This window comes from Poecilia reticulata, chromosome 7 (assembly GCF_904066995.2).
Source record: "Poecilia reticulata chromosome 7, P_reticulata-male-v2, whole genome shotgun sequence".
In the NCBI taxonomy this organism is placed as follows: domain Eukaryota; kingdom Metazoa; phylum Chordata; class Actinopteri; order Cyprinodontiformes; family Poeciliidae; genus Poecilia; species Poecilia reticulata.
Window position 1 is genome coordinate 4,453,666 of NC_088836.1, and position 24,896 is coordinate 4,478,561.

At 36.4% G+C, this 24,896-nt stretch overlaps 1 protein-coding gene across 3 annotated transcripts in view; it reads left to right on the forward strand.

Moving 5' to 3' along the window:
• The first annotated feature begins 3,243 nt into the window (after positions 1-3,243).
• Positions 3,244-24,896, forward strand: part of LOC103467057 (uncharacterized) — a 29,273-nt gene continuing 7,620 nt past the window's right edge. Inside the window, exons 1-13 of one of the 3 annotated variants that reach the window (XM_081608619.1) lie at positions 3,246-3,375; positions 3,497-3,532; positions 3,624-3,935; positions 5,023-5,331; positions 5,609-5,920; positions 6,078-6,386; positions 9,616-9,894; positions 12,094-12,378; positions 12,542-12,820; positions 16,905-17,189; positions 17,336-17,659; positions 18,723-18,860; positions 18,956-19,364. In XM_081608619.1, the coding sequence (XP_081464745.1) occupies positions 3,327-3,375; positions 3,497-3,532; positions 3,624-3,935; positions 5,023-5,331; positions 5,609-5,920; positions 6,078-6,386; positions 9,616-9,894; positions 12,094-12,378; positions 12,542-12,820; positions 16,905-17,189; positions 17,336-17,659; positions 18,723-18,860; positions 18,956-19,020 (2,982 nt within the window). In that variant the 5' untranslated portion in view covers positions 3,246-3,326 and the 3' untranslated portion in view covers positions 19,021-19,364. Of the gene's footprint in view, positions 3,376-3,496; positions 3,533-3,623; positions 3,936-5,022; positions 5,332-5,608; positions 5,921-6,077; positions 6,387-9,615; positions 9,895-12,093; positions 12,379-12,541; positions 12,821-16,904; positions 17,190-17,335; positions 17,660-18,722; positions 18,861-18,955; positions 19,365-24,896 lie in introns of those variants that run through there. The other 2 variants (XM_081608616.1, XM_081608618.1) reach the window with 2 other exon arrangements.

A 24,896-nucleotide genomic window follows, 5' to 3' on the forward strand; every position in this document is an offset into this window, starting at 1 on the left:
TTCTACCATAAAATGGCAATATCCATATGAAAGATATATATTACCACCCCTTTAAAAAAGTTGATTTAACAGAGTCAGTGCTCAGAAACCAACCAATTCAAATTAATTCCGGTAGAATTATACCAGAAACTTGTTATGATAAATGTATAACTTGTTAGGGGAGATTTTCTGAATATCAAAGGGGGTGACTGTGCGACCCTGTATGTTTCATTTTGAGCTCTTGTAAATAAAATCACATGATATTTATGTCCACTGTGAGTCTAAACTCTAAGCAAAGCTGTAAATACATAATTATCTCTTAATCGGCAGCATTATTGGAAAATAGTGATAAATCGTCTTCCTTTTTCATATATATTAAGTGGTTTTCTTTGTATTTTTCTTAGCACTTGAGCAATTGCAAAAATATCTGAGCTGACTGGTGCTGTTTTGCTTACAAAGCATATAGACTTTGCCGAAGTGGTTTGGAGGCTTCCTCTTTTGAGGATGAGTGACAAAAATCATTCCCATGAAAAACTCTCAACGTTGTACTCACCTTTTACACAGTGATTATGAAAAAACCGTTTTAGACATATTTCACAATCCAACATCAGTTGTGACCAAACTTTTTGCCCCACAGGCCAAAATTGGCAAGTTAAAAGTACTCAGAAGTATTATTTTTCCAAAATTAAAGCATAATGTGAATTTTTTTAGTTTCATAGCAATAACTTAAACGTGTCACATTTTAATTACAGAAAGTTTAATAAAAAATTGTACATCTGAAGGACAAGCCGCAGATGTTTGAATTAATAGTGAAAAGTTTATAATTTAATTACTTTTTGATCAATTATTGGCTATTTTGTTGGCCTATATTTATTATTTTTTTATTCTGGATAATTAAACACATGTAGGCTCATTGGGTGAACTCCCAAACCTAATGAGTCTACTTATAGATGACTCAATAAAGAGCTTTTGCTTTTTTGTAATTATTTCTCCACTTGTTAAATCTTAACTGGTGTGAAGTTTACTGAACACATCTGAGACTGTGGATTAACAACATCCTGTGGATTAACAACATCAGCAGCACCAGTATTTCAACTCCTTGATTTAGGTCAATAGACTAAATGTTCCAAGTCTTAATTTTTTAGCAAGAACTTGTAGGTTTATGCAAAACCTATAAAAAGTATTCACTGTCTTGGATGTTTTATCATTTTAATTGCTTCTACAAATCAATCATAATCAATAACATTTGCCTATTTTGACAAAAGAAAACATACAAACCCCTTCAGTGAAATTATTATTTTCTTACTTCTACAATACTTGTGTCTTTGTTGTCAGTAAGGGGAATGGTGGAATGACTTTGACCACATATCAAATGTTTAGCTCCATCTTTGTGCCCTGGACACAAATAGTCTTTTTTCCTTAAAAAAAGTATTTTGTATTTGTTTTTCTCCTGTTTATAGTGATGACATTGTACTGTGTATGTTGTTGAGTACAATGAAAACAAGAAGACTTTACTGCATAATTAAAGTTTGTTGGGATGCTCAAATTTTACACCTCATAGTTTCCCTCCTCCTGTGGAACAAATTGTTCATTGTAAATGTGATGGGATTCATCCCTGAACAGGCTGACTATTTAGCAGCAGTCAGAAGTTTCCCTCTAATGTTGTTGTAATCCATGTTCATGGGAGGTTGACGTGCTTGGTCGACTGTGGCTTCAGCCTGCCGTTAGCCTTTGAGGCAGAGATTGTTGATGTTGCATTCTGGATGTCTCCAAATCAAGGATCTGAAACCATTTTCACGTGCTTCTTAATAAATGAAAGAAAATTGTGAAACCGAGCTCTGATTTCCCATATGTTGTAAGGATCTCTGTTTTACGAAATTATGAAATCCACAGAAAAAAAGAGATACCGCTTGCAACATCTTTGCATCTTCATTGCAATAGAAGTCCAGGCTAAAGCCTTTTCAATGAAAGCAGCTGGGATGTTTCATTCAAGGTGTTCGTTGAACAACTGTTTTGCTTTACACAGCCTTGTCCTGCAACTACATGTCAGCATTGTGCACCAGGTCTCTCAGCCATCCAAATAGTACAGGCCGTGTTACACCTGTGTTACTCTTTTTGTTAACTTCTTGTTTAAACATTCTGATGAACTGAAGAGGGTTTTGTTAAAACAGTAATCACATCTTCAGTCTTTCTTGAATTGTGTGGTGAAAGATCCAGAAGTTGTGTTTGTGTGGATCCAGACTTTGAATCTCTGGTTGAGATAGGACCACTATCACTACATCACTTGATGGCACCGTTCACTGTTTGTTCTGCAATTTTGGCTCAGCAGGTTTTTTTTCCCCTTGACTGGTTTACTGAGCTGAAATGCAACTGCAGCTTTTTGACTTTTCAAACGATTTTGATCATACTTTTAGATATACTTTGAAACTCAGAAGCCTGTCGAATTGCTGAATTTGCAGTCATGGCAGAAAGCAAAACTTCAAGCTCAAGTCGTCATTTTCTCTTCCTCGCCGATGTTTGTTCCTGCTCCTCCAACCCATGTTCCTGATGGCCTGGAGGATCAGGTTAGAGCTGCTACAGAGGGAAATAATGCAGCTTTTTCAGCCTTTGCTTTTCTGACATATTAACAGTTCCAAGAAACTGGATTACTGAAAAATACGAAAATTCATAACCAGATAGTTTAAACCATACTTTATGCTTTTATTTTTAATCATCATCATCATCATCATCATCATCATCATCATCATCATCATCATCATCATCATCATCATCATCATCATCATCATCATCATCATCATCATCATCATCATCATCATCATCATCATCATCATGTGTAACAGCAGCATAAACATGTAGGTTCACATAAAAGAGTAACAATTGTTAAAAATATTTAAAAAAACAACAATAATAATTCTGTCCAACACTGTCAGTTATCAGAAACAAATATTGTACTCACAATCTGAGATGTGCAACTCACTTTTTTTGCGTATTTATGCATGTTTATTGAACATACATATGAAAACCATTGTCCAACAGTGATGCTATTTTAACTGGAGTCTTTCTGCGTCCAGGGACAGATCTACTGGCTGTGAATTCAACTACAGTAATTATAAAACAATCTTTAAATGAAATCTTAAAGACTGCTTCAAATTGAGGCAGGAGGATCAGGTTAATCTGCGCTCATGACAACATGGACAGTGTTGTAGTTTAAAGTGTATTTTTTTTGAGTTGAGCAACATTTTAAAAACCACATATATAAAGAGGAAGTGTCTCAGGAATGAACTTAGTGTGAAGCCAAATGTGTTTCTGAACACCAGTTGAAGATCACAGTGAAGCTATATGCAGCTATGTGGAACAGAAACCAGGGGAACCTTCAGCTTTTTACAGGTTTTATCTGTAAGTTCATATTGTCATTATTATCAATAGTATTGTTTTATCACTTTTGTGATATAAACACAAGCGATGTCTTATTTTACATTCTATTAACAAAATAACAGTCCTAGTTTTTATCTTACAGTTACCCTCATCTTGACCTCATCAGCATTCACTACAGGTCAGTTTTTCTTTCCTGTTTCCATAGTATATAAAAGTCTTTTACTTTTATCAAAAGATTAACATAAGCATATTAAATGTTGTTCTTATAGGTGAGATCAGGTTGGCAGGACGTGGATCAACTCGGTGCTCTGGAAGGGTAGAAGTTTACTACAGATCTTCCTGGGGAACAGTCTGTGATGATAACTGGGACATAGCTGATGCTGAAGTGGTTTGTAGACAGCTGGGCTGTGGTCCGGCTACCAGTGTAGTTGGTTCTGCTCGCTTTGGTCAAGGAATTGGACCAATCTTGCTTGATGATGTTCAGTGCTCAGGACGTGAAAGCTCTCTAACCAGCTGTTCACACAGAGGTTATGGGAGACATGACTGTGGTCACAGTGAGGATGCTGGTGTGATCTGTTCAGGTAAAGGAGAAATGATTTACAAATATTTAAATGTTTGATTTTAAATGCTCAGATCTAGTCAGTGTAGATTTTTGGCTGAAAGCATTTGAACACAAAATGAAAGGTAGAGCTTATGTGTGGTGAGTTCACTGATTCTCATAATCAGCAGATTCCTCTGTGTATCTCTGGATTCAGTGGGTACTGACATTTTCTTGAATGCAGTGCTGGGTTTGTTTGCATGAGTTTGATTATTTCTTCCATAGCGACCACTATGTTTAGTTCTTTATTAGATGCTTGTGCTCTGTACCCTGTAACATGTTTAACATAGCAGAATAAATCCATCCATCCATCCATCCATCCATCCATCCATCCATCCATCCATCCATCCATCCATCCATCCATCCATCCATCCATCCATCCATCCATCCATCCATCCATCCATCCATCCATCCATCCATCCATCCATCCATCCATCCATCCATCCATCCATTCATAAATATTGCATGATTGGCTTCTTCATCAGGTGTTACACATCTGATAAATACACATCCAGATTGATGTGTAACACCTGTTGATTCTCCAAAGTTATGTTCTCATGCACCTGTATGGTATAGTGATCACATTTGATGCTCAGTTAATCAAATGGATTTAATTAGTATTTCTTAGCTTTTCCATTTCCTCTCCCATTCTATAAAAGCAGCAATTTTGAACAGTCTTTCAAACAAAGCTGTTGTGTGTTGATGCCATTTTTATTTATTAAAGGTTGTCACATTAAATCTCTGTTTGTTTTATTTATTTATATTTTATATTGAGAGGTTAGATTTAAACCAGCTAAGTAGCAGGTACAAAATGCACAATGTAGCAGACTGTGTAACACAGATATAAATTCCATCTGACAAAATCTTTGGCTTGAATACCAGTGTAATTGCCCATGTACTGTGTTTCAGTACATGTCAGGGTTAATAGTTTCTGTGCTCCAGATTTGAATAAATCATAACTAAGGTAAAGCAAAGCGGGTTACAAAGAGAAGACACCAATAGTAATGTCTTTAATTTGCTAATTTTCTTTTTAAAGAAAAAGCTATAGTTTATCTGTTTCCTGTTACCAGATTCTGGGATCAGATTGACTGGATCAACTTCCTGCTCTGGGAGAGTTGAGATCAACCACAACGGCCAATGGGGAACAGTGTGTGATAACGGCTGGGATCTATCTGATGCTGATGTGGTCTGCAGACAGTTATCCTGTGGTTCAGCTTTAAACGCCACTTCATCAGCAGTTTTTGGTGAAGGAACCGGTCAAATCTGGCTTGATGAAGTGAACTGTACAGGAAATGAAAGCTCTCTAACCAACTGTCAGCATCCAGGGTTTGGGACACACAACTGTACACACAATGAGGATGCTGGTGTGGTCTGCTCAGGTGAGAAAAAACTGAATTAACAAATTTGAAATGTTCACATATGTTAGTCAGTATTGTTTTTGTCTGAAAGCATTTAAATACAAAATAAAAGGTGATGCTTATGTATAGTGTATTCACTGATCAGAAAATAATTTGAATCACCAATCAGGATTATGTGAAAAACAGCTCATTCTCAGGATTGGCCGATTTCTCTTTGTTTTCTATTCCTATAGTGTACAAAGGTATTTTATTCTAATTGGAACATTAACATAAATATGGTGAATGTTATTTCTTGAAGGTCCGGTGAGGCTGGCAGGTCCTGGATCAACTCGTTGTTCTGGAAGGGTTGAAGTCCTCTTTAGAAATACCTGGGGAACGGTCTGTGATGACAGCTGGGGCATAGCTGATGCTGATGTGGTTTGTAGACAGCTGGGGTGTGGTACAGCACTCAATGCAACGGGCTCTGCATACTTTGGTCAAGGAGTTGGACCAATCTGGCTTGATGATGTTCAGTGCTCAGGACAGGAAAGCTCTCTAACCAGCTGTGGAAGCAACGGTGAAGGGAAACACAACTGTGGTCATGGTGAGGATGCTGGTGTGATCTGTTCAGGTAAAGAAAAAAATATTTACTGACAGCATCAAATGTTCAGTTTTAAATGTTCAAACAGATTAGCCAGTTTTGTTTTTGGCTAAAAGCATTTTAACAAAAAGTGGAAGACAGTACTTATGCATGGTATGTTCACTAATCAGAAAATTATTGTTAACAGACTCTGTTATCAGATTGACTGGATCAACTTCCTGCTCTGGAAGAGTTGAAATCAACCACAACGGCCAATGGGGAACAGTCTGTGATGATAACTGGGGTCTATCTGATGCTCAGGTGGTCTGCAGACAGTTATCCTGTGGCTCAGCATTAAGTGCCACTTCATCAGCTGCTTTTGGTCTAGGAACTGGTCAAATCTGGCTTGATGATGTGAACTGTACAGGAAGTGAAAGCTCTCTAACTGATTGCCGTTATCGAGGGTTCGGTACACACAAGTGTAAACAGAACGAGGATGCTGGTGTGGTCTGCTCAGGTGAGAAAAGCTCTATATCACTCCTGAAACAATAAAATAATGCTGAAATAGTCATAGGTGATGGGAAAACTTTTAGGACTTTGATTCAAAATCAACTAAAAGCACATCTGACAAAAAAGACATGCAAGAGTACACAGTCAGTGGATGTAACTAACACTGTGTTCAATGTTGGCTTGTTGGAGGCCTAATTATAAAGACTGATTATATATTACATACACAGATGTGTAACTTGACTGCAGAAAGAGCCAGGTTGGGCTTTGAACTCTCACTAGTTGCTGTGGTTAAGCACATTTATCTTACTGTTTTACTTACTGCTTTAACATTAACTGGCATGTTGTCTACAACTGTTTATCACAGGATAATAATAACATTATTTATGCTACCAAACTGACATAAGTGACTCATTAGTAGTTCGTGTGTAGCTGGGCACCTAGTTCTTTTTCTTATCCGTCAGACAAGCTTCAACACACCTGTTAGTGCGGGACAGAAGCTGTGTCTTAAGGGCTGCATCCTTCAAAAGCCGGATTTGTAGACCACTTACATCATAGCAACAAGGTTTGTCCAAATTTGAATACTCCTCCAAATGCAGCCGACAAATACATCCTTCTTTTCCCAAGATTTGAAGGATGGGTCTAGTGTATCCGTCATGGCCCACCATATCCGATGATTCATTGTGGGTCCAAACCAGTTGTTCAGGCAAAGCAGTAATGGCGGAGAAGAGCAGCAAATTATTTTGCTACATTAAACTTTAAGTTATGATTTTTTTTTTACAATGCTTTAGGTGAGAATGTAGCTGTGAAAGTCTTAAATATCTGCTCAGTTCATCAATACATCACCTAGTTGCAATGTTGCTCTGACATTTTCAGACATGTCTGCTCCCGCTGCATTGACAGCCTGCTCCCCTCACCAGCTGTCAGCTGGTTGGGCACTCCAGGTTTGGTATAACGGGAAAGAACGCCTAACTCCGAGCACATTCTTATGAAAACTGCCGCTAGCTTTCCCCAATGAGTGGAAGTTAAACACTGATATTATTTAGTCATTATAGCAGTATCATATAAAGTTTGGTTTACCAAAGTACTTAATTTATATCTGAAAAAATCAGTTTGACTTTTTAAAGTTAAGCCTTCGAACATAGTAGCTTTATTTAACTGTAATGTCTTGTCTAAGAGCGGGAGAGATTAAATTTGTAAATGAATAATTTGCTTATATTTATTCCTTGTAGAAATGTGCTATATATGTTTGAAAATTTTATAATCAACATAACAACTTTTACTACAAAAGATGAAGCATAATACAGAAATTAGGAGTAGTACATGGTTAAAAAACAAACTTTAGCTCTGTGGTTTTTTTTCTTCGCTGCTCTGAGCTTCACACTGTCACGGCTGCTAGGCAACAGGCTAGGCAACTCATGCTGTGGAGGCTAGATGGCCAGCTGAAGGCTAGATCTGTCTGAAATCACAGCTTTTCTTTTCCAGTTGCCGTTTATTTGCGGCCTTCGAAGGACTCATCCTACTTAGACTGAGTCCTAGAAAGGATGTAGGCCCTGAATTCGAACACAGAGAATGGCTAGAGAATGGGAGTCACTGTGCAGAGGTGATCCTAGCATGTTTGGCGCCCTGGGCGAATCACCTTTCCAGAACCCCCGCCCCTGCTCTCCTCCACTGGCCACGAGTGGTGAAGAGGTGGATGGGGGTTGTGTTGTGGGTTTTGGTGTGATGGTGATCTGTGTCATACAGTTTGCATCTCTAAGCAAAATCTTATTTTATATACAAACATTTCCCTGAGCATTTAGCTTCTATGCTCCACAAATCTGGAAGAAACTTCCAGAAAACTGAAAAACAGCTGAAACACTGGATTCCTTTGAATCTGGACTAAAAACCCAGCTGTTTAGAGTTGCTTTTGAAACATAATCTGGAAACATTAATCAATAATGTGATGTGTAATGACAGCATGACTTTATATTTTTTTGTTTTTATAATGTAAAGCATTTTGAAATGCCGTGTTGCTGAAAGGTGCTTTGCAAATAAAATTTTGATTGATAATATTTTAGCTAACTCTATTTATATATCTAATTTTAACTTTTATGTAGGGCTTTGCAAATTGAGTGGAGTATGTTACATAGCTCAACATGCTAGTGATAGTCAAAAAATTGTATTATTAGTAGTTTAGCTAGCTTTAACGTTTAGCTAATTTCAATTTTTACTCGGGTTTTATCACATTGCACGGAGTACTTTCCTGTAGTTCAACATGATACAGCTAGCCTAGATGCTATCATTGGTATTTTATCTGGCTTTGCCTTTTTGGCTAATTTTAACTTTTACTTGGGTTTTTCACCCTGCATGGGGTATTTTACTGTAGGTCAACTTGCTAGTGATAACCTACATGCTATTATTAGTATGTCAGCTAGCTTTGGCTTTTTAACTGATTTTACCTTATAAATTATTATGACCTCATAGTTTAGCTTTGAAAGCAGTGTTTTGCACTGATTTATAATAATCTTTGGGTATCATTTTTGCATTGACTTAAAGTTTTGACTCTTCAACAGTTTTTCTATATGTATTTTGCAAAGTTTTGCTATGCTCTGCTGCTTCTTACCATGTTTTATATGTCTGCAAGTTTTCTACAATTGAGATCAAATGATTCAGGATTTTCCACCAAAAAGCATACCCTTGATTGAACTCACCTGGTTTCCATGCCATTGATCACCTCTCCATGCATCAGCTCCTTGGTTTTTAGGGTCACATTATTCCATGTCCTAGTCCAGAGATGGGCAGTTCCTGTCCTCAAGGGGTAGTTTCCTGAAAGTTTGAGATATGTCCTTGATCAAAAACACCTAAATAAAATGTCTGAATAATGTCAGTATGCAGATTATTATTTAGCAGGACCCTGGTTCTCCAATATCACTTTTTTATTTAATGAATCTATACTGGGATACATCTAAACACTGCAGGACACTAGCCCTTGAGGACTGAAGTTCCCCATCCATGTCCGAGTGTCTCTGTGGCAGAATTGTCAGTCTTTTTTCATGATTAAAACTCTTCATCTAGTGTTCCAGCTAAAAAACAGTCATCTAGTTCAGATTAAACTGTATTTGTAGGTTCTCGGTATAGATTTGTCTCTCAGTATGGATTTGTTTGATAACAATTTATACACAAAATCATTTTTAAAGGTAAATTTTTCAAAGATTTTCAGAAATTAAATCTTATTCTAACTACTTTCTATTTTCCAGCAAATTTTCCACAGCCAAGGATCTCTTTTAGCCCGGCTGCTGAGGTCACCTTGGGTCAACAAGTCAACATCACTTGTTCTAATGCAGCTGCACCTTTAAGTGGAACATTTATTCTTCAACAGACTTCAGGATCATTCAGAATGAATCAGTCATCAGATTCCAACTCTGCTTCCTTCAACATCCCTAAAGTGACCATCGATCATAATGGAGCATTTCAGTGTCAGTATGAGATGTCAAAACAAACATTCTCCTTCCTCAGTAACTCTGTTAATCTTAGAGGTAAGACTAAATAAATTGCATACAAAGTGAAACTTCAGCAGTGCAACCAATTGTTTAAAATGTATTCTTTATTTGTTTCGAGAACAGAATCAAATCATTCATTAATCTCCCAAAAACTCTGGGGACATTCTGGGGACACCATATCATGTTACATTTCACAAAATATTATGACTCTCTAATGAATGGCTCTGCAACCTTCACTGTCCGAATAAACATTTTTACTCTCTGTCTGGGTAAATGAAACTTTTTTAGACTTACCAACGTTGTCTGACCTTTTAAATTAAAGACAACTTATATTTTTTGATACATATGTACTCAAGCAAGTTTATCACTTTTATAGAAATACAATTTCATTGATATAGTTATATTTTAAATGAAGAGAAACATAACACTTATGACAAAACAGGATGGAAACATTTTCTTTCATGAGATGTTGATATTTTTGTAAAGTGATGTAATAGAAACCCCACATTGTTTCCTACCTAATGCTAAGAAAATTAGATCAAACAATTATTGATTTTAGTTTCATTCTTATGTGGCTATGCAATGAAATTATTTTAAGGAAACACTAAAATATGCTAAAAAAAACACCTTAAATTTGTTATTATATTTATTATATATATTAAAAACATTAGTTGTTTTTTTTGTCATTTTTACTCAGTTACTCAGAATCAATGTGGGATTTCCAAATTGACACTTGGGGCCTGAGGTTGCAGGCTCTTGCTTAATAAACTCTTATTCTACATTTCCAAAAAGCTTTTGATTGTGTTAACGGATAATTGTTATTTTTTTCAGTTATTAAAAGCAGGACATGATGGAAACTTTTATAATTCTATAAAAGCTGTTTATCATAACTCAGAATCTTGTGTTCAGGTAAACGATTACAGAACAGGGTGGTTGTTCTACCACCACATCATGTTAAACAAAGAGATGTTCTGTTTCCCACTCTCTTCACATTATATATAAATGACTTGGTAATGGTAATTAAAGAGGTAAATGTGGGAGTGAGAGTAGATTATCATCTGTACGCAGATGATATTGTGCTTATTGCTGAACGTGAGCCACATCTTCAGAAACTGTTAAATATTACTGATGGCTGGTGTAACAAAATGAGGTTAAGGATAAATTTGTGATAAAACTGAAGTTATTCATTTCAGAAAACTGAGTCAAGCATTGACAACATTTACATTTTGTTTTGGGCCTACTACTTTGTCTATTACAAAAACCTATAAATATTTGGGATTTACTGTGGATGAATATCTAACATTTGAAGAAGGGACAAAAATCCTATTGGACTCAGCTGGTAGAAAACTAGTTATAAATACAGTCAAAGACTGTTGTGACCTGGGATATAGGGTGTATACTGAGCTGTATGGATCTTGTGTTTCCCCTGTATTAGATTGTGGAGCGGGAGTCTGAGGTTACTGTCAACAACCTTACAGTGAAAAAGTTCATTGTAGAGCCCTGTGGTATTTCTTAGATGTGCATAGAAATACTATGCTAAGGCCAGACAAATGCAGAAGATATTTGAGAAGGCAGATTTTCAGGACACTTATAGGAGTAAAATAAGGCAGATTTCCAGGACACTTATAGGAGTAAAATAAGATGTAATATTCAACATAATTACTTAAACAGTTTCATTTTGAAGTTTATAAACATTTGTGGGCAGTCGATATCTTACATAATCCAAAATTATGCACTTATATTTTAATAAAGAATGCTTATAATCTTGAGCCATCATTAAACTTGTCTAAAAAACAAAGTTCAGATCTGGCACTTTGCCTTTGGCTTTGGAGACGGGACATTTTCATTCAGTCCCAGAGGAAAACTGAAGATGTTTTTCGTGTGATCTTGGTGAAATTGAGTGAGGAGCACTTTTTGTTTTATTGTACTTGACGTTGAGAAATGATTTATTTATTAAAACACTTGATGTTTATCCAGATTTCTTTTATTTAATGGATGAGGATAAAATGTGTTACTTATTTAAGTATTTTTTGTTTCGGTTGGCACAGTTTATATTGAATGACTGACACCTTAGAAAGAGGATACTTTTTGTTTAAAGAATATCTATGTCTTTAAACATAAAATTTAAAGACATAGATATGTATATGTTTTATTGTGTCTTGTAAGCCGATGTGGACTTGGCACCTGTAAGGGTGTATGACGCATAAAATAAAGACTACTACTATTGTTTTTCAGTGAGACTTCCAAAGCCCAACATCTCTATAAGCTCTGCTGAGGTCATCTTGGGTCAACAACTCAACATCACTTGTTCTGTTAAAGCTACACCTTTAAGTGGAACATTTATCCTCCAACATACTTTTTTACCATTTAGAATGACTCAGTCATCAAATTCCTCCTCTGCTACCTTCAACATATCTAAAGTGACCCTGGATCATGATGGACAATTCAAGTGTCTGTTTGAGAAAAGGATGTCAAACCAAACATTGACCTCTGTCTACAGTGACTTTGTTCGTCTTACTGGTAAGATGAATTAATTTATTTGAAAATGCAGTGACAAAAGTGTTTTTTTTTTTTCAGTTTTGAGGAAAAAATTCAAGTCAATAAATCCCATCATACATGGGTCCCTAAATATCTGGCAATATTCAGGAACGATCAATTTCAGTAACAAAATACTCTTTTTCAGTGAACCTTCCAAAGCCGAGCATCTCTATTAGCCCTGCTGCTGAGGTCATATGTGGTCAACAAGTCAACATCACTTGTTCTATTGCAATGACACAAATTTATTTCGGAACATTTACTCTCCAAAAGACTTCAGGCTCATTCAGAATGATTCGGCCAATGTTTTCCAGCTCTGAAACCTTCAAAATCCAAGTGACCCTGGATCATGATGGAGAATTCCTGTGTCAGTATCGGTCAAGGCTAAGATACTCCTCTGTCCGAAGTGACTCTGTTCATCTTACTGGTAAGATGAAATAAATTATTTAAATAACTCCTTTAAATAACAATGAAAAGTCAGAAGTGTAAATATCTGTTTTTCTCACATTTTCTCTCGGCCTGAGAAATGCATGTCAGGTCATTGAGTTTAGTCACCCATCTGTGTCCTAAAAATTACAGAAACATTCAGAAAAGCTAAACTTGATTTGAAATCAGTGTTTAATAGACCGAAACGTGTCGCCGGCGACACAGTACCGTAATTCTGCCACATGTAGCGTTATCTGAAAAACTCCAACGGTTTCTGAAAGGGTTGCATTTTTTAGCCAATATCGGGTTATTACGGTAATTTCACAGCTGCAGCTACAGAGAGTGTAATTAATCCGGGGGGCACTCATTTAATAGACGGTAAATTACAAAAATAACTTGCTGGATATTGAAAGTTCCAGTTGTTATGGATACATGGGTAAGTATATCATCTCACAGGACATTTAAATAACTACTTACAATTAAAATAAGGAAGAAATATATAGGTAGACATTTGAAACTTAGGCGTAAAAAGGTTAATGGGTTCCAAGCCCAGTTCAGCAAGTCCATCCCGGCCCCGCCCATCAGGGACGCCATATAGAGGGGAAAAGTTAGGACAATTCCAAGGGCCCCTGACCGACAGGGGGCCCTCCCACAAATGTTTTCTTTTTTTTTTCTTTTTTTCTTATAGAAATAGAATAAAATTGGGGGCCCTGTCAATTAAAAAATTAATCATGTAGTGTTTTTAAAATTGTTTTATCCATATTTGCACTGAGCACCCCCCTGGATCTGCATGAAATGTTTTTTTTTCCTCTTAGCGCACTTGACCATTTTCAGCAGCAGTCAGTAGAAGACCAGAACAACTGTGGCAGTTACTGTGATGCCAAGAAAAATTATTAAGTCAGAATTTGAAAGAGAGAGAGAGAAAAGTCAGGAGAGTCAATTTATACTCCAGTTTTTCTGCAAGAGAGGTGAGTAGACTGTCAACCATTGAGCATAGTTAGCTTAGCTACCAACTACTGCTTGCTTCCATTTCACTAGCATTTAATAAATGAAGGAAAAGCATTATATATTTAACTGTTCCTGTACTTCTTACCACACATAACAGATGAGTCAGTCAGCAGCAGCTCTAACATATCCTATAACTCTTGTCCCAGTGAAAAAGATGAGCAACACTGTGTTCAATGACAAGTTAGATCCTTTCAGAACATCTAAGTGGATTTTTCCTGTCTCTCTGCCCCTTTTGCAGTTACATAACAAAAACAATGTATTTATTATTAACAAAAATTCAAACAATCTTGACAAAATCTTCCATTAGCACACTTAGCAGTGAGTGAATGAGGTTGATTGACATCGCTAAGACCGTCCTTCTGGTTCTGACTGGTTGTTTTGTTGCATTTCTTTAGCCAGCAGTAGCAGCTCAGGGAGGAGATGGAAGAGATTGATCTTTTCACAGATTATATGTTTCATAGCAAACTGTCATGACATCATGACAGCTTTAACAAATGTGGAAAAAACATTTTTTATTAAAGCTATATTCCTCAACTTGAACAAAATGCAGCAACATTGCATTTTCTGAGAAGTCTGGATTTTCTCATTGCCTGTGACTGTTAGTCACAGGCATTTTAGAGAAACATTTCAATAAGCTGAAACTAATAATAAAAAAAATTAAGCAACCTGTTTGGATGTAGTATGTGGACTGTTTCTCCCCTAGTCCTGTCAGCCCGTTGTTGCCTAGTCTCTTCACATATCGACCGAGTTGGGAATCTGCAGGTTACTGCTCATTTGGTTAAGGCATTGCCATTACACTGAATTTAGTCTATGTACACTAGTGTATAACCAAGTCCACTTTGCCCCTCCCTAGATTCTCCTGCCCCCATCCAATCCACGCGGTCTTACTGGGTCTCATGGCGGGTTGACCAAGAGTTGTGAATTAGCAGGATAATGTTTACTCCCTCAGTGTTTTGCAATAAAACAGATTTTGCCTCTGGGAAGAACTGAAACTTTTTTTTTTTTTATAGGCATAATTCATTATAATATTCCAATTTCTACCTCTGGAACAATATACACCCAATCCAGTGCCCTTGGATCGAACACTTTTTTGATAAAAAATAAATAAATAAATAAATAAATAAATTGTAATTTTTTATATTTTTTTCTTATCCAAAGAAAAAAAAAAAAAGAAACATATAAAATACAGTTTATTATAAAAATCCAAATAATATTAACTGATGACTGGGTATGTAACCGAAATAGCATAAACATATGTCCAAATCCTTAGATCATTTTTTTTTATTAAACATACTTATCTGCCATCTAAAAGCCCAAATAACAATGGTTGTACTTTGAAATTATAAAAATCCATTTGTAATCAATTTTCCAACAAAATATTCTAAAAGTGTTTGCAGACGTCCTTGTCAGCTAAAAGAACACTATGAATCATGTCTCATATGCACATACTGTATGTACAATTTGAAATAAAAATAGATGTTTACCTATGCTTTTAACAATTCTGATCTAAATGTACAAAAACAAAAGTAAAAAACTCAGAAATCATTAAAACATTACCAAATTATTCCCAGATTGTCAGGTCTACATGTAGAACAGTATGAGTCTTTTATTAGATTAGTACATTTAATGGTTTTTCAAAGAAAAGAAAAGTTCATGGCTGTTTTAAAAAATAAAAACCCACATTATTAAATTATTCAAAAACAAACTACGGTGTTAGATTTTTGATCAAGACTGTATAAAACTGAACACATTGTGATAAAATCTCATCCCCTCTTTTTCACCATTCAACTTTTTATTGGCATTTTTCAAATAAAACATACATAAACAATTCACATCCAACATTATAAAAATGAATTTAAACTTTTGCTTGGGAGCAATTTTTTTATTAGATCTTTTATCCTCTCTAGTTTTTCCAAGTTCTTTCTGTATTTTTTGTCGCTGTCTTTTGGTTTGAACAGTGCCCATTTCTCCCATTTTTTTTATATTTGTGTTTGATGTGGTCTCAGGAGATATGTCAATTTTTCCATGATGTAAAGTTCTTCTATCATCTCTGATAGGTATTTTCCTAGAACCTACATAAAAGAACCACAGACAACGTATATGAATTTCATGACAAAGCTTCTGCAGAAGGAGAAAAAACTCTGTCAGCTCCTCCGAGCCGTTCACAGAGCGTTCTGAAAATCTTTGGGTAGAGCTTGTCTTTTATTTTCAAAATTCAAAGAGGGAGGATAGGCAAGATAAGACAGCAGAGGAAACAGCAGGGGTCGTAAAACATCGTACCCAAACACAGCAAGGGTCGTAAAACAATTTAACATCTGACCCATTATCTGAGCCCGGTTCAAATCTCGGTCAAACTGTTTCACATGAAGATAACAGGCAGCTGTGACTTCCAGGTCAGTTCACACATACAGTTTAAAGAAGAGAACACTTTAACCTGAATATGAACTAAAGTAACAACAAAATGATAATACCAAAAAATCTCTATCAATCTCAACCCACTGTTCGTGACAAGTGGGTCCTTTCTCCATTTCCTCCTAATAGCTTTCTTAGTAGCAATTAACATGATCTTAATCAGATACCTATCCTTTGCTTTTACATTTTCTTTGATATTGTTATAATTACAGAGAAGTAGTATTATGCTGCTCACAGGAATATCATATCCCAGAATCTTCTTTACATTTGGCGAACAGCCATGCCTTGCATTGGCTTCCCCGGGCTTGGAACTCTAATTATATGAAATATTACAAAATTCTAAGGCAGTGGTTTGTCTACAAGAATGTAATTACTGTGCATTGAAGTCAAATGTTTCTCCCCTTATTTTTATTTTTTATTTTTTTACTGCATGACCATTAACTCTCCAAACTCTCCATACAGAGCATTCCCAGAATTCATTCAAGCCAGCAAGTTTTTAACTCTGTCCCCTTTGTGTTCATAAAGCAGGACACAAAGGGGACAGGGCACTGTCTCCACCGGGCCGTCTGACCACAAAAAATAAATAAATGAACTGACAGGAAAAGATTATTATTTCCAGTGTGGAAATGAATAAAATTTAATTCTCACAACTTACTGTTTTTCAGTGAACCTTCCAAAGCCCAGTATCTCTATAAGCTCTGCTGAGGTCACCTGGGGTCAACAAGTCAGCATCACTTGTTCTGTGGCCGCTACATCTTTAAGTGGAACATTTATCCTCCAACAGACTTCAGGATCATTTAGAATTACTCAGTTTTCATATTCCTCCTCTGCTAACTTCAACATCCCTAAAGTGACCCTGGATCATGATGGAGAATTCAAGTGTCAGTTTGAGACAAGGAAGTCAAGTCAAACATTCTCCTCCCTCCTCAGTAACTCTGTTCATCTTACTGGTAAGATTAATAAATTGTGTACACAGTGAATATTTAGTCACATAATTATCTATAGAAAATCCATAATTCATCTTCTCAAATGCCCATTGATGCTTTTATGTGGAATAATATTCTTCTATTTCTATGTCCATGTCTTTTTTTCACAGTGAGTCTGGAGAGGCCCATCATTTCCCTGACTTCACCAAATGCAGGGTTGGTCTGGGGTGCAGGAGGAGCAGAGGTTACCAAGGGTTACGGCTTCTCCTTTACTTGCTCCATTAACCCCAGATATCCTCAGGGACATTTCTCTCTCATCTTCTCTGGGTCCAACATCAGAGAAACCAGGCCAGCAGTCAACAACTCAGCCTCCTTTAACTTCCCAGCTGTTGAGTTTGAACACCAGGGCAACTACAGCTGTGTGTATGAGGTTACCATGACTACACAGAGGTTCAGTTCTGCTCAGGCAGAACCAATTAGTCTTGTTCTTAAAGGTAGGTAATAATATAATTTATCAATAGTACATTTAGATAAAAAAAAGAGTAAAATTGCATACTGTGTTGGGGTGCTGTGCAGGGGTTAAACACAACCCACATATGGCCTTAATCTTCATCATGGCTTCTCAGGTTAGATTCCCAGGCTGTCTTCGCCCCTCCCACTTTACCCACTTTCCTTCAGTTCACTATCAAATAAAGGTCACCAGAGCCAATAAAACCTTTAAAAACAATATTACATACTGTGCACTCCTGTCCTCTGCCAATGCTAATACATTATTAGGTAAACATGCCAAACCAGAAAAAATACAAAACTCTGTTTTCAAATGATGATTTCAATTATAGAAAGAAAAATACAAACCATGTATCCACCTTGTAAAAAAAAAAAGTAATTTCTCCCACAATCTAAGAACTGGTTGTGTCATTAAATTTGGAACTACGGTCTTGTGTTTTGCTTTATTTGAAGTTTTGTCAGTCTTTCGATTTCCATTCTTTCTTCCAAGTTAAGATTCCTTACAACTTATTCCAGTAGTTGCAGGGTTTCACCCAGAAAACTTGCTAAGCCGGTCGGGGCTCCGAAGCGGTTCGACAGTGTCCTACCGTGTTTTTGTAAAAGATGTTAAGGTGACAGGAAATGTAAAAATATTACTGGGTAATTATATGTTAAGGCAAAACATCGCCAGTGAAATGCTGTTTAAACTCACAACTAGTCTTAAAAACATAAAATCAAAAAATACAATTAAAATGAATCAATTGTCAATTATTTGCACTTCTGTTTAATCCAAATTCAATACGGCCCCCCAGGGCTTCAGGGGCCCCATATTTTAACACAGTGTTTTAACAAGGAAGGTGGTGCAGGTTGGTTTGGCTAGCTTTTTCTAAAGTAAATCATTGCTTGAAAACCATTTTTACTCAAGTTATTGTTTTGATATGAAAATGTATTGCTTAAAGACCAGATAAGCAGCTCAGCGGATTATCAGATTATTTCAGTAGAACATGTCTGGTTTTAGGAGTTTGAATGTTTAGAGCATTAAAACACTTTTTGACCAAGTGTTTTCTCCAGCTGCCTCTTCACGGCAGCTGGTTTCCTCAGTCTCCAGTGTAATCCTGCTGCTGGTCCTGCTGGTGTCTCTAGCAGTCTGCCTGGGCTGCAGGAGGAGACTTTGCTGTAAACGGCCCATATCATCTGACCAAAACGAAAGTCTGTATTTAAGAGATACAAGCTCAGGCATTTAAAATTAACCAATTGCTATTCTGCAGTTTATTCATAAGTTCTTTTGTTTCTCTTTGTTTCAGTTTCTTTCCACCACTTAATCACACAAGACCACGAGAATGATTATGATGACTATAAAAGCTATTGATGTCAGGCAGACCCTAATCTAAGACGATTCAGTGGTGCGGAGGATAACTGAGAAGCAGAACAAAGATCTGAAGAAGATGAAGAAAGCATAGAGGATGAAGACGATCACTATGTGAATGTTGACATGAATTATAAAAGAGCTATTTAGTTAAAAAAAAAGACAATTTAAGACAGAGGACATGTTTGGTCTGCAGTGAAATACGTTATGCATGTTTACCTATGTATTTGCAGAGAAGGCCTGCAAGGCCTAAAAACTCAGAATTGCTAACATACATCTATAACCTAAAACATAATTTTAGGTTGTAGATATATTTTAATAATTAAATTTTAGTAATTCACATCCAATAGTCTATTGTCATTTTTTACAACGTTTCTCTTGGCATTTGCATTTGGTAATATTCACATTTTATATGAATACTAACATATTTTAATATTAATATGAATATTTTAAATGCACAATGGCAGGAGCAGACTGAGTGAGGTCTCCATACTAGTCCATTAGAAGCAAATAGGTTTTGTCCTCTGCCATGATTTGTCTGGAAGATCTTGTGAGCACTAAAGTGACTCTCATGTCGATTCTTTCTTTACAGACTTTCTGCATTAGAGAGCAAAGTCTCTGATCTGATTGCTTAAACCCGGCCACCATATTGTCTGACGGACATGTTCGCTGCTTTTAATCATTCTTGAAGACATTTGTACATCTTTTCCAAAACTGAGTTTCTTAAGCTAGCAGGAATAACTTTAAGCTTTAACCTCTCGGTATTACACTCTGGACATCTCTATCAGGCCAGCAGCGCTTCATTGCTCCCTCAAACTGGTTCCGATCCAGCCACCCTTCCACGCTGGATGGCTTGTGAAAACTATTTCCATAAGGACAGAGTATTGTTTTTATACAATGTCACAGTATTCCAGTATTACTGCAGACAAACTGACTTTTCTCCTTTCTAAGAACAGTGAGGATCAACGACAGAACATTCCTATTAACAGAATCCAACAAAAAAGAACAATAGAGCAATTAAACAGAGGAAGCATTTGTATTTTAAAGTCTTTCACCAAGTGAAAGACATTACATATCTATATATATATATAATGTATAACATCAGCATACGTATCTAACCTAATTACATACGTTTTAACATATTTATATTTTGCAGCATGTTTAATACCTGCTAAAAGGTTATTTTCAAAAGATACTATTAATCTGACAAGCCTCATCACGACGTAAATCCTTATTTATTGAATAAGACTGTATGACATTTATAGGCGTAGTAACTATGGGACTCGGGTGGGACGTGTAAATAATGTGGGCATAATACAAGTACTTTAATATAAGTACTTTTAATATTGTAAAGGAACGCAAAACTTATTACGAGGTAAGGCAAAAGAAAAAAATAATTCCCATGTCCCCCAGAGGGCTCCATACAGTTTCAAAACTTTGTAAAAAATGTTTAAATCTTCTACTCACATGCCTTTATTTTGAAAGCGCTCCTTCCTCCTCCCCCATCCCACCTCGGATCGGCTCAGAGTGATTAGGAGGCAGCAGAGTCAGAAACTCCGTATGAATGATGTAAACGGTCTGTCTGGAATAATGCCATGAATATCGCTTGTTTCTAACAACTTGTTATCAGTTTACTTTCATATATATAACCACATCTTTTTGGTTAAGTCGTTTTAATTCTGGAGGAGTAACATGTCTATTGTTGCCACCTTTCAGAAATAAAAATAAGGGACGCCCCACCACGGCGTGTGTCGCCCTACTCTCACTGCCACTGCAGTGATAGATAATATGGCAGGGTTTTAGTTTTTAAAAAGTAATCCACTCTATACATCATTCATGTATAGAGTACTCAAAAATTGTTCTCTAATCAGAGCATAGCTTTAACAAGTTTAATTAAGCAAGTATAAAATGTATTTGGTAAACTGCTCTAGTACTGACTAACTGATCATAACACCTAATTTAATAATCAAAATGTGTCCTCAGACAGGGATCGAAAAACATTTTATGTGAAAATTATGGTATTGTAAAGAGTATTACCAAAATATTTATACAAATAATGAGTTGGGTTTGGAGGCTGGATCTAAACAAATTTACCAGTAGGGCCAGGGTAGTCAGTGCTTTTTCATAAGGACAATTTAAAAAAATGAAACAAAAAAAGAAACATAGCAATATTTCATCATAAGTGAGCCAAAGAGCAACTTGTGTCTACAGAGATCCAGGTTGCAGATCCCTGGCAGATGGAAAGTGTGAAGCTGTCTCCATACAGCAGCCAAAAGTACAGCACCATAAGACATGTATTTAGCATAATTTCTTCTGTCCCCTGTTGGCCCCCATCTAGATCCGCCCCTGGGCTGCAGGTCTTTGTCTGACATTGATTTTACATTAAATGACAGAACACTGAATTAATAAAAGATTCAACATTTCTTAATAAAACAAACAGAAAGTCCTAACAAACCTTTCAAAGTAGGGAATTTATGTATTTGCTGTTAATCTCTCAGTATGATTTGTTCTCTAAATGACCATTCATATTATTTTGGCTGATATTATTATACATTAAATAAGCAAATAATCAACTCATAACAGTTGACTAAAAGCACAATAAGAAACTTAATCAATAATAAAATGCTCTGTACACAGCAAATTCAAAAGTGTTAAATGTTTTGGTGTTAGTAGATTTTGTGCAAAAGCAGAGTTAATTTTACTCTAATAGAGTCACATTCTGTTTATGTAACTCTGGGGTGTATATTATTAGTAGTTAAAATCCAGGGTTAAAACAAAGTGTTTCCGTATAAAATCTAGAGGTGTTAAAAAGGAATCAATAACTCTTTACTTCTGAACTCTGAACTGAAAACTCTGAATTCACTGACTCCGCCCCCAGAATCACAGATTCTCACTGAAGAAGCGACAGAAGCCAAGTCATTTCAGGACTTTTTACTTTCCACATGTTCGAGTTATTTTCTGCGCTTAGTAAGTTACTTCTGAGATGGTTTATAACTATTATTTTGAGTTGAGCTTAACCTGTATGACAAACCACACGGCTCGGTGTTAGCATTTTTAGCTTAGCATGCCAAATGCTAGCGGAGTATAAATGTTGGAAAAAATCAAGCCGGTGAACATTCAATCAAATTATTGGCTAACTTGAACAGACCCGTAATAATCTGGAGTATGTTTTTTCATGATATTGAACGTTTACATGCATATTGGACAGATTTATCAACCTTTCTGATTGATTTTTTTCATTTGAAAAAATGTAAAAGGCTTTTTCACGTTGAGAGCATTATTCCCGCTGTTGTGTCATCATACACGTTTTGCAGCATGTTTTAATCCTTTTATTGCCTTTTTGTATATATTAGAACTAGAGATGTGCCGATCAGGTTTTTTCCTGCCGATACTAATACCGATCACCCTGGAGGGCCGATCACCGATACCGATCACCAATACCGATCACCGATACCGATCACATAATTATTATTTTTTAATCATAAGCACTACAGTTACATTATGTGGAAAAAGGAACCATGAATTCACCTTAATTTAGATAAAAGCTTTTAAATAGCTTTTTCCAAGAAAAAAAACAAAACAGGCATTGTGCAAATTGTACTGCTATTGATAATACTATCTTTAACAGACTGAAAACATATGAAGGCTCTGAAGCGGCTAAATAATGCAAAAAGTCAAAATAAAACCTCTCAACATTGCCAAAAGATTCAAGTATAAAACTTTCAAAGGCAAATACAGGATCCATTACAATAAACAATCCAGAGTTACTGAATGAAAACTTTCTGATAGCATGGCGGCTAGCTGATTACTGCTAGTTCTGAGTGGCTGTTTCTGACTGAGCGGAGTAATTATGCAGAACAGGGAGGAGATCGATTATTTTTTTTAGAGATTATCTGTCTCATGTTAGGACAGCGAAAGTTTTAATATGTATGTAAAATGTATTTTTTTAAAGTTAGATGCTGCAGCTTTAAGCAGAGTTTCGGTGTGAGAGTCACTACCAAGTGGAGCAGAAGCGGCGCTCCGTCTGTGAAATATTACTACCAGCGAGAGCAGAACCAGCGTCTTACATCGCAGCTCGAAGACTTAAATAATTTTGCGGGTTATTTGTTTAGCTTTCTGACCGTCATGCTAATCCGGGTGAGTGTTTGTAGCTGCACGCTGCTTTACCTGCTATCTGATCGTCTTTTTTACTGCAGTGAGCCTCGATGTAGCCAAACTCCGTCAAGTATGCCATTGTTCTTATGCCATATTAGATTCGTCGTGTTGATGTATTTTGACGTGCTTCAATTTTCCGCCGCAACATGCAAACTTCCCCATTCACTCAGTGCGTTATAGTTCCACATCACTTAGGATTTGTTGCTCCGCACTTGCGCAGTGTGAAGGAAAGAGGAGACCAGGTGATGCAGGTGATCGGTTTGTGTGATCGGCAACAGAGACTGTGATCGGTGATCACCGATCATACACTTTTTCCCAGAAATTGGCCGATTATGATCGGTGGCCGATCGATTGGCACATCTCTAATTAGAACCAGTCTGGTTTAGGATGAATCTCCAGTCGTCAGCCTAACCTCCTACTCCCGATACAGGCTTTACTTTTCTCCGCCTTGTTCTTTGAACAATTTCATGCATATGGTATTGAAGAAAAATGTATTAAGCATACTGCATTTTGTGTTGCACAGCTGATATGTCAGATCTTTTAAAAAGCAATAGTGACATGTGAAACATGCACATTAGTCCAAGTTGTAATGTTTTGTAATTATAGTGCACGTTTTGAAATAAATTCATTTGAGAAATTCGTTGTCTCTTTATTAAATGTTTATTTTCCAAAGAATTTTTAAATGTTCGAAACAATAAACTACCTATTTAATATTAATTACAAAATTAATTAATTTTGTAATTAATTACAAAATTAATTAATTAATTTTGTAGTTAATTAATTCTCTGTGAGAGTTAATATTAAAATCTAACACTGAATTAGTGTTAGTAAGTGTTAAATTATTAACTCCAGGAGATTTGATATCTGACACTTTATAAGAGTTGAGGTACTAACTCTCCAAAAAGAGTTAAATTAACACTTTCTGGTGTGGACCCATATAGACACTTTAAAAGTGTTGAAATCAAATCTGACAGTGTTAATTTGGGCCTCCTGGATTTGCTATGTACTATTTCAGCCTCAGGAGATGATTGAGGGATTAAGAGATGCTCATTTCTGGTTCTTTAGGTTCTGACATGTCTGCAGTTCCATTCTGTCCATCATACACCAGCACACTGCGCCACAGCGGATTTTTTTGTTTGTTTGTTTGTTTGTTTTGCATTCTGGATGCCACCAAATAAAGAAACTGAAGCCATGCTACATTTGCAGAAGTTCCAGAAAGCATAACGTCAAGCTCTCTCTTCCTCCTTGATGTTTGGTCATGCTCCTCGACGCATGCTTCTCTTTAAGAGCTGACCTAAAACACAGCTTCTTCTGCTTTTGCTTTTTTGCTAAGGAAGTTTTGCTTTTGCCACTCCTTGAACATTAAGTGGTGTGAATGTCTGAGACACTGTCTGTCTTTTAGGTTAACACCATTACAGCATTCACACTCCAGAGTTCCTTGAGTCAGTGCAAGACACTGCATGGAAGGCATTTATTATTCCACTTCTAATAAGTGGTCTGTATTTATCTTCTGTCTTTTTTAATGCAACCTTTTTTTAATAGTCCCCTCAATATATGTTCCAAAAACATGCAGCTTGATCTCTAGTTGGGTACAAATACTGGCCTGGGGTGTTTCGGTCGGAAAACATGACAGTTAGATTTTCAGTCCCTCTAAATTTCCCTTGGTACTGTGTGAGGTTGTTTGTCTTGTGTGTTTAAAGCCCACTTCTATGCTACCACGTCTG